Source organism: Arachis ipaensis, chromosome B08 (genome assembly GCF_000816755.2).
Source record: "Arachis ipaensis cultivar K30076 chromosome B08, Araip1.1, whole genome shotgun sequence".
In the NCBI taxonomy this organism is placed as follows: domain Eukaryota; kingdom Viridiplantae; phylum Streptophyta; class Magnoliopsida; order Fabales; family Fabaceae; genus Arachis; species Arachis ipaensis.
The window spans coordinates 8,548,114-8,558,920 of NC_029792.2; the positions used below are offsets into that span (position 1 = coordinate 8,548,114).

At 45.3% G+C, this 10,807-nt stretch overlaps 1 protein-coding gene across 1 annotated transcript in view; it reads right to left on the reverse strand.

The window, feature by feature from the left end:
- LOC107614327 (coumaroyl-CoA:anthocyanidin 3-O-glucoside-6''-O-coumaroyltransferase 1) overlaps nt 1–380 on the reverse strand; it is a gene marked incomplete in the record, with an annotated part of 1,921 nt that extends 1,541 nt beyond the window's left edge. The window contains 1 exon segment of the mRNA XM_016316538.2: nt 1–380. Within this exon segment, the coding sequence (XP_016172024.1) occupies nt 1–215 (215 nt within the window).

Consider the following 10,807-nt stretch of genomic DNA (forward strand, 5'->3'; position numbering starts at 1 on the left):
GAGTGTTTGAGAGGAGGGAGTGATGCTTGAAGGAAGTGGTTGGTAGGGTAAGGGAAGTCATAGAAGAAGATGCGCTTGACGGGGTGGCAAAGGAACCATTGAATATCGAAGAAAGTGAAGGGAAGTGTGGTTGAGGGAAGAGAGCCTTGTGGTGGAGCAACTTGACAATTTTCTATGATCTTCACCTCATCATAGTTGTCGTTCTCAGGAGCCATGATCGATTATGTGTTTGTACACTGATGTGTGCCGCATATATACTAAAGGAAGTGTTAATAAAGAACACTTGTTCAGTGTTTTTTTTTGGTAGACTTCTTGTTCTTTAAATGCAACTACGAATCTACAACAACACTAGGTTTTATTTATTTTTTCTTTTTTTGCTTTTTATTTTTGTCCGTTACTTTTGTTATTATTACTATTATCATATGAGAATCTCTTAAGTGCAACACAGCAGATGAATTTGACGTCTATGTGATGTATGTAATCAATAGAAAGTGGGATTAGTCTCATTCCAGATTCCTGATAATAGCCCTCATTGATGAAGTTAGGGGGATCGACTTCTTTTCTTTCCATTTTCTGTCTGATTTTGGGCCTCCTCCTACCTCCGTTTGCAACGGCTACAGACGCAAAAAAAACATTTTGTAGCCCTCGTGTTCTGGCGAATTTGTCCAAGAGTAACGGTTGCCCCATTAGCGGGGATGCTTCTCGAGAGCTTGTAAAACCCGAAGATAGACGTCGCTTTTTGTTGGATTGTGTAATTCTCCAAGCAGACGTTGGAAGTCTGCTCTTGTCGCGCCTACACCAGCTTCTTTATTTGGACTTTCCAAAACAAGGCGCTGCGCTATATCCTCCCATGGTTGGGGGTCCCTTTGTTGGCTTTTCGAGAAAGATGATAGAAGAATAGCACATAATAAAGGCGAAGAAGAATCATCGTGCTAATAGACTTACCGCTCATACAGCTCCCAGCCAACAAGCAGTTAGCCTTCTTTTCCAAGGAATTCCAATGTGGATGACTGGACATCAGCAATAACTGCTGATCCCTAGTGTTAGCTCTAGCTCCTCCTAACCTAACCTTTTCTTGCGACTTTCTTTCCTTTTGGAAAGGTGGTCATAGAATCGAATTCCGGGCAAATTACTGCGAACGATGATATATGCTTCTTCAAGTCTCATCGTCGGTTTTGGCACTGAGATGATATCTCGTTGTGGAAATCTCGTTGAAGTTGATCATTTAATCGAAAAGATTCTCAGTAAAAGCAGAGTCTTGGTTTTCTTAGCCGAATCGATACACTAGACCAGACCCGAGCATCTTTCCTGAAACAGGGACATCAATGAATCCAAAAGGGAATCGTCGAAGCTATCATGTCCCTTTCTTACGTACTTCAGTTATTGAAAAATAGAACCAATCCATCGTGCTTAAGACATGAGAATTGGGGAGTGCGAGTCCTTACCAGAACTAGTGAAATGGGGCTCAAACCACTTCATTTAGGAAAGAGGGCCCTCTGTAATAAGAATGTCAAGGAGATGATACGACTTCCATTGGAGACCAAATTGGAGACTGTGGAGACCGCCCTTTAGCCTTAGACTGGGGCTTTGTCAAAACTTCTAATGCGCCAATGGCACTTCGGGGTCAAATACATCAGGAATTCTCATTTCTTATTGCATCCCCTGTGATTCTGGAAAAAGAGCTTTGGCTTTCTTCCCTCTTGAACAGAAAAGCAGACTCGAACTACTTGTCCTGCTAGATCGACTCGAGGACGGTGAAACATTATGTTGAGAAGAAAGCCTTGACGAGGTGCAATCCTTGTAACCGGGAAAGCCACAAATGGGGGTATAGGATACGAAGATCACAAACAAGAGTTTGTTTCCCAAAGAGCCCGTAATCCCCCTGAGAAGCCCCGGGATGGGACCCAATAGTGACTGTAAAAGTCCATGTCTGCAGGAAGGCAAATCATATTCTTTCTTAGTTGCTGAAGAGCGGGTTGAAGCCACTAGCTAAGGCCCACCTATGTTCACTCCTGGGAACAGGAAAAGAAGCTTCGACCTCTATGGCAAGAAGAAATGGGACCGAAACCCTGTTATGTCAAGGGTGATACGACTTCCATTTGATATTGGATACCAGATCGACTCGCTTTTCACCTTAGATCAGGGCTAGATCGGGGCTTTTTGGTAATTTAGACTTTTCTTTTATCGCTTCTCCTTCATTTAGTGAAATTCGATTCCTATTTTCTCTAGTGATAGGGAATTAGGGATCACTTCACCTCCCTTGCTCCCAAATAAGATTTCAGGATCCACCTACTGAAGGAATGGATTGTCTGGTTTGGTTTGCAGCTTATCAAGCTTGAAATCCGTTCTTAGACCTACCGGTGACCGGCTTCGCGAGACCATTTCGATCCACACATGGCGTTGCTCTATTGGGCGGTGGCTTATAGAAGCAAATCCCGTACTTGATAAGATCAGCAATAAAAAGAAAGACCTGCCCTTTCGGTGAAGTAAAGTTTATATCTCATACGATATTTCTAGTAAAACAGCGCTCCTAAATGCCTTACAATTCCAGAGTTAAGAAAGGCTCTTCTTCTTTTTAGAATATAGGAAGGAGATCTGACTTCTTAGAAGGAGATGAGCTACCTAGACCTTTGTATGTACGGGTCTCGGTAATTGAAGAGAGAAGATAGGAAAAAGACAGAAGAGTACGCAAAAGGAAGGAAAGGACACTGTGAAGTAGCTAGGTGGTAAGAAGACTAGCTCGGGCTTGAACGTATAGGCTGCACTTTGGATCACAATAGGTGGAGTCTCTAAAAGCCTTCTAGGAGCATGAGACTAAAGAAGTCTGGCATCAGTTGGTGTGAATGACTCCGGCCCAAAGGTTAGCGAATCCGACTTCCATTCTTTTTTAGTCGAGTCAGGAGATCCGCCTTTCAGTCGAACAGCTTCAGTCCAATCGGACTTTGGCCCTTGATTCGGACTAGCAATTAGGGGATCGTCCTCGGAAAAAGAGCTCAACAGCCTTAGATTTTTGCATGCCGACTTTGGATCAAACCACTTCTTTGGCAGAGCACTCCAATCAGTAGAGACACAGGAATCGAATATGGCAGCTAAAAAGATCGATTTGGGTGTGTTAAACATAGTTGTCTGATCCATTTGAGGTAGTCCCAACTTCTTCCGCTGTGAACAAATCCCCGGCATCATGATCCGCTGCTCAGATCAGATGCATCTATAGTAACGAACAGCTCTTCCGCAAGCCGTAAGGTACAGGGTCCAGAACTTCCATTTTCTTTCTTCCACACGAGGAACATAGTCGCGGTTGTCGCTTCGCTCCCTTTGCCACCGGGCATCGAGATCAAATCAGAGCTCAAACCTAGATTGCGCGAGATCTTTAAACGAGGAAATTCAACGATAGAACAAGAAGCATGCTATGGGAACTCAAAGGAACTGGCACTCTGTATGTGCTGCTATGATACTAAGCTCTTACTGCTCTCTTATGCCATTACGCTTACTTGAGCTAGCTCTTATCGGTAGGACGGAGAAAAGAGAACTAACTAACCTTAGATCTCTGGTCGGCTATCAGTAAAGGAACCTTCTGGCCGGTTAGGTTAAGCAAAGAGCGCTGGCAGGGATTCTTTCCTGAAAGTGCGAACGTGAAAGAGCCCCTAGGTTAACATCAGTTAGCCGTGAAGAACGCAGGTAACCTTACCGGGCTTTATTCGTGAAAGTCAGCTCTGGCTTTCGGCTCCTATTCTGCCGCTGTTCGTATTAGTTATTCACGATTTTTCCCTTTAATGGTATCGATCGATAGGGAATCACCTTCCTCGAACTATCCATAGCTGGAGCTTACTAGAGAGCCGTCAAGAAGCATCCAACCAATCCAGTTTCACCAATCCTGTTAGGCTGTTTTGGAAAGCCAGCGAGCTTTAGGGCAAGGAAGTCAAATTGTTGATGCGGAGAATGCCCTCTTTCTCTTTTAAGGATCAAGAGTTTCCCACGTACACAGAATCGAATGCTAGTTCGTACCCAAGGGATTCTATCTTCCTAGATGGGCTTGTTCTTGAATGCGCAGGGATTGGGACTAAGAAGACTGCTGCCATTCCATTCAGGTAATGCTATTGTGAATGTCCGATCAATAGCAAGAGTGCTGTGGCACTTCTTAATGACTTTCCTGTTGAGCATAACTTCTGGAGGATTTGAGATGGATTTGCTCTAGAATCATCAGTTTACTAATCGAATTGGATAGGAATTCCCGGTGCGGAATAGAAAGAGCCCTTTCCTTGAGTAGGACGAGGTCAAATGGCACGAGTGAGCTTATTAAAGCGCGAGTCCTAGAGGAGGATCAAGGGGGTCAGATCCCCGGGTGGGACAAATCTGGTCTTTGTCTTTGCAAGGGAAAAAAGACAGACGTGATCATCCAACGTGATTACTCGGATCGCTTTTCCTGTTCACGACTCCGACCTTCTTTCATCAGCTGGTAGTCTTTCCTTGGCTTGTAGTTTCAGCGAGTTGGTCTAAAGTAGATCCTAATTCTAGATTTTTTAGCACACAAGGAAGCTTCCTTTTGTTAAGGAAAACTCAATAGCTCAATAACTAGCCAACGGGAAAGGAATCTATAGATCAGGGAAGATCTCACTGATGAGTTAGGAGCAGGAGTCTGGTAGCTAGGTAGCTGGGGAGTTAGGAAGCAAGTGTGAAAGCATCTCTTCTTTTTGCTATTTCCAGAGGTAGTTCAAAGAGAGGGGAGCTGGAGCTCAGAGCACTCTCAAGTGAGTTGGCAGGGACAGGGTCTTCTATCAGGACTCGCAGACAACTTCCAATGCCTTCCAGGCAGAATGAAAAAGCTATTTAAGGTCCAAAAGGGACTATCTTCATTGTAAAGAAGCTATCCTTTCTTGCGTCATCAGCTTGATATCAGAATCGCTGAACGTACAGCTTGTGGTACGGACTGCTCTTCCTGCTGCTCACTGCCGATCGCCTCGCTTTTATGATTCTATTCTTCCACAGGGATTCGAAGTAGGTCAGGTCAAATAGAGCCGTCTTTGAAAGCTGTCCAATCGGTCTAACCAATCCTCTAGTGGAAGAGTAATAATACGGTAAACAGGAGCAAGAAAGGGGCTGCCATTAGTTAGCTGCAAGGGATGAGAGAGGCCTTACGAGGGCTCTTTCCCACTTAATAGATTCATTCCTTCGTTACTTGAGGCCGTTCAGAGATGCTATCAGAGTAGGAAAGTTAGCCAAGTGATCCTGCCTAGTTTATCTAAAGCACCCCTTTTCGCCCCGCGGCATCTGGTTAGGACACAAAGCTTATTCTATTCCGAATTCCTACTCAATGTAGTGCACTCGCTCGCCTTCGGGTGAGAGAAGAGTTCTTGCTTCCTCCTTTGCTGCTACCTTGCTAAGAAGTCAAGTTCTATGGTGACTGTCCTAGGTGGGGATTAGAGACTAACTTCCTTCTATTGCCCAGTGAGAGTCATATTCAAGAGCATAAAGCTACTCACTGCATTTAGTCGTCTGGCTGAACCCTCCTTTCCCTCTCGCTATGTGAATAGCCCTATTTAGCGGAGTTAAGCTTCGCTTCCTTAAAATCAAAAGGAAAAAGACGATGTTAGGAATCGATTGAATCACTGATTGCTTTCTGTTGCTTTGCTTTCTCTTCTAGGAAAGGTAAGAGTGACTCTTTAGTGATTGTTAGGTTTTTTTTAAGTGGGTTTAACATCAACTAAGGAAAGCTATTACTCTGTCTTTGCTTTCTTTAAGCGCGCTCCGAACCGAACGAGCTTCGCCGCGAAGTGAGATCTTAGAGCAAGGGTGGTGGGTCAGATACGGAGGGACAGAGAGAATGCTTCCCGAGCCTTCGATTCTAAGACTTTAGGCATCTGAATAGACTCCATCAAGATTCTCCGATCTCTCTCTTAACCCCCGCACATGACTGACTGCAGGCTATAACAGGTCATAACTGCGTGATGACAAGGATCACATCGATAAACGGAAAAAAGGATTCAATCCAGCCCCAAGCCGGGGCTACCCTTTTTTTTACTTACCGGATCCAACGATTCGAGGTCTGCCTGTCCGGTGTCGGTCCCTCAAACTCGCAAGCTGCGACGACTCTATCGAATGACAAACAAGAAAAATCATAAGAGAAGCAAAACAGAAGGTTTGAAGACGCTCGACCGGAAGGGGGGAAGTAGTACGCCCGGTTCACCAGGTTCTACCACTGCAGGGCCCAGTTGCCTTTCTCCCATTACTAAAGTCGTCCAAGGGACAGGATCCCAGGCTTTAACTACCTGCACGGAAGCCTTCCCTTCCTGGCGCGCAGACAGACCATCTTTAGTGAAGTCCCTCCTTCCCCTAAAGCATCCATTTCGTCAAAGAAGGCTGCAATTGGAATGTGCAGGCACACTTACGACTCTGATTGGGCGTGGACTGGGAAAAGGTAGCAGCGCTAAAAAAAAGGTATTGGCGAAGAAATCTCAGAAAATAGAGAGGAAAGAGGCACCACTCGCGAATCCTTTCTTTCTTGGTTTCGCTACCTGTGATCAAAACTATTCACGTATTAGATCTATCCATCTTTTGGTCCAGTAAAGAAGGAAGATAGGAGGGCATCTGTCTATCTAGCCCTTAAGTACACATTACAGGTTCAAGTCCTCTATTTATCTGTCTTTGGTGTTCGTGGTCAGAAGGTTGAGCATAGAATGGCAGTTTCGCGTACTCCTCTGTCTTTTTCCTATCTTCTCTCTTCAATTACCGAGACCCGTACATACAAAGGTCTAGGTAGCTCATCCCCTTCCTATATTCTAAAAAGACAGAAAACAGCGCTCCTAAATGAAAGCCTTTTTCTTATATACGAAACCGCCAGTGGACAGCGAACAAAGATGCCATACTAAGAAAGCAGTCGCCAATGACCGATGTGAATCAGCGCAGGAATGTTCATGGATGTTCTCCCAGAGCTGATAGATGAGGCACGTCGGAATTGTAATTCACACCGGTAACGGCACAAGAGATCAAAGGGGCAGAAGAGAAAGGCCCCATTAAGATAAGATCGAAATAAATATTGTTTTGGAGAGTACGAGAGAGGAATGGTCGGGTGAGCACTAACTGAACATAGACCGAATTGGAGTTGGTAGGGAGCTTGCCGATTACAATAGCATGTAAGCGGTATGTCCGGCTAACTTACGGCCCAAGCTGAGTAGGAAAGAAAGCCCCTCGATACAAAGGAATTGTCCCCGGGCTGCAGGTAATAGGAAAATTTCTCAAAGGCTTCTCCTACAAAGACGATCGGGAATGGAGCTCCCCTGCAACCTAATTCCTTCCCTCTCACCTGAGTCTGAATCTCAAAGAAAGGGAATTGGCCCTGATACGGCTTCGAAGGCTGTTAGGCATGGACTGCTAGCGGACTGGAAAGAAGGACACTTGTTACATCCTCAAAAGAGTGAAAAGTACCTCAACGAATAGAAAAAAAGCCATTCTTGCAAGGACCACTTATTCCTATATTATTCCTAATAGACCGCTAATGCCACGTCTAATCTCACGAAATCTAATTTTAGAGAATCCCGCATCCGAACTCGCATTCTAATGTGCTAGCGACCCCTCCCAAGGAAGGAAGAAGGTAAGGGCAGCAGCTCGGGAAGCCTCTTTCGTGCGTGTTCCTACTGAGTTCGAGTGAGGGTCTTTCACCTGAAAGTTCTTGCTCTTTCACGGATTACCAGCTTATGACCCGCGGGTAACTAAGGCTCTATGCTTTCTGGGGGAATTTCTCCTTGATTGGAATTAGGCCGCCTGCCTTTCTTAGGTCTGATCCTCATCCTCTTATATAGAGGCATAGCCCTTGATCCTGGGCACGCACATGGATCCAATTAAGTAAGGCTAAGTGCTCCGTTATCTTCTCCTTTCCTTATAGCTCAAAGTAAGACTAGCATTCAAGGCCTTCGAGTAGGGCTTCGGTGCCTTCTCTCAATCGGCAAGGAAGCTAGCAATGAAGGGTCTTTAAGCCGGTGAAGCCGGTGATTGGTCTTTAATGGATGCAACTATTGGTGGTTGTTCTGCTTCAACCGAATCAACAGGATCTACTGTTGCAAGCAGGGTGGGAAAAAAGGCTTTGAAAGCAGATGCCATTGAAAGAAAAGAGAGTGACGGAACTGGCGGGAATAAGGTTAAGCCAGACCTGACACGAGGGTGACGGAGATTAGTGTGCTACCTTTTTTTGGGGGGTAGCCATTTTTTAGAGAACGTGGGCAGCATTGGCTTAGGAAAGGGCGGGTTTCGGTCTTGGTGGTTGACTAAGGTAAGGGCATTATGTAGCAAAGTGGACTTCCCATTGCTATTATAAACTAAAAGAAAGGGGGTGTTCTCCTAACTAAGATTCTATTCCTTTCCTAGCCTATTCAATGTGGTCATGTAATAGAATTCAATGGGAAGAGGATAGAGTACCGAGTACGAGAGCCAGTTAGTTGCTAACCGGAAGAGAAGGGAATCGAAGAATCCCATTTGCTTTGGTTGCTAGCGAGTGAGGGAATCGCGGATGGGCTTATGACCTCGAAGCTCCGGCTTACTTCGCTTCGGGGCTATGAACTTCAATCGATCGGTCTCGCCTGCCAGTAATAAGCTTGACCGGGCAAATGCGGAATCATCATAGGTAAGAAGCACAACACCATGTTCCCTCTTTCCTGTCGCAACTAGTCCCCTTCTTCTGTGAGCTAGGTCCACGGTTGCTACTTCTCTCGTCTCGGAAAAAAAAAACGAAACTATCTATATGGCTCTGTCTATAGTCACTTCGGGCAACTTTTTTTGGATCGTGATACTCGGGCTTATGAATGGAAGGAAACCCCCTCTCCGAGTGTGTTACTCTTTAGGGGAAAATCCCGGCCTGGGGCCTTCGCGTCCGCCCTGTACTCTGCTTCAGCACTAGAACGAGCAACCAAACTCCGTTTTTGACTTTCAAAAGAAGTGACGAGATTTCAACCCACCAACTGAACCCTTTGCGGTAGCTGGTGTCGGCTACCAATCCTGTTAGGCTGTTTTGGAAAGCCAGCGAGCTTTAGGGCAAGGAAGTCAAATTGTTGATGCGGAGAATGCCCTCTTTCTCTTTTAAGGATCAAGAGTTTCCCACGTACACAGAATCGAATGCTAGTTCGTACCCAAGGGATTCTATCTTCCTAGATGGGCTTGTTCTTGAATGCGCAGGGATTGGGACTAAGAAGACTGCTGCCATTCCATTCAGGTAATGCTATTGTGAATGTCCGATCAATAGCAAGAGTGCTGTGGCACTTCTTAATGACTTTCCTGTTGAGCATAACTTCTGGAGGATTTGAGATGGATTTGCTCTAGAATCATCAGTTTACTAATCGAATTGGATAGGAATTCCCGGTGCGGAATAGAAAGAGCCCTTTCCTTGAGTAGGACGAGGTCAAATGGCACGAGTGAGCTTATTAAAGCGCGAGTCCTAGAGGAGGATCAAGGGGGTCAGATCCCCGGGTGGGACAAATCTGGTCTTTGTCTTTGCAAGGGAAAAAAGACAGACGTGATCATCCAACGTGATTACTCGGATCGCTTTTCCTGTTCACGACTCCGACCTTCTTTCATCAGCTGGTAGTCTTTCCTTGGCTTGTAGTTTCAGCGAGTTGGTCTAAAGTAGATCCTAATTCTAGATTTTTTAGCACACAAGGAAGCTTCCTTTTGTTAAGGAAAACTCAATAGCTCAATAACTAGCCAACGGGAAAGGAATCTATAGATCAGGGAAGATCTCACTGATGAGTTAGGAGCAGGAGTCTGGTAGCTAGGTAGCTGGGGAGTTAGGAAGCAAGTGTGAAAGCATCTCTTCTTTTTGCTATTTCCAGAGGTAGTTCAAAGAGAGGGGAGCTGGAGCTCAGAGCACTCTCAAGTGAGTTGGCAGGGACAGGGTCTTCTATCAGGACTCGCAGACAACTTCCAATGCCTTCCAGGCAGAATGAAAAAGCTATTTAAGGTCCAAAAGGGACTATCTTCATTGTAAAGAAGCTATCCTTTCTTGCGTCATCAGCTTGATATCAGAATCGCTGAACGTACAGCTTGTGGTACGGACTGCTCTTCCTGCTGCTCACTGCCGATCGCCTCGCTTTTATGATTCTATTCTTCCACAGGGATTCGAAGTAGGTCAGGTCAAATAGAGCCGTCTTTGAAAGCTGTCCAATCGGTCTAACCAATCCTCTAGTGGAAGAGTAATAATACGGTAAACAGGAGCAAGAAAGGGGCTGCCATTAGTTAGCTGCAAGGGATGAGAGAGGCCTTACGAGGGCTCTTTCCCACTTAATAGATTCATTCCTTCGTTACTTGAGGCCGTTCAGAGATGCTATCAGAGTAGGAAAGTTAGCCAAGTGATCCTGCCTAGTTTATCTAAAGCACCCCTTTTCGCCCCGCGGCATCTGGTTAGGACACAAAGCTTATTCTATTCCGAATTCCTACTCAATGTAGTGCACTCACTCGCCTTCGGGTGAGAGAAGAGTTCTTGCTTCCTCCTTTGCTGCTACCTTGCTAAGAAGTAAAGTTCTATGGTGACTGTCCTAGGTGGGGATTAGAGACTAACTTCCTTCTATTGCCCAGTGAGAGTCATATTCAAGAGCATAAAGCTACTCACTGCATTTAGTCTAGTGGCTGAACCCTCCTTTCCCTCTCGCTATGTGAATAGCCCTATTTAGCGGAGTTAAGCTTCGCTTCCTTAAAATAAAAAGGAAAAAGACGATGTTAGGAATCGATTGAATCACTGATAGCATTCTGTTGCTTTGCTTTCTCTTCTAGGAAAGGTAAGAGTGACTCTTTAGTGATTGTTAGGTTTTTTTTAAGTGGGTTTAAC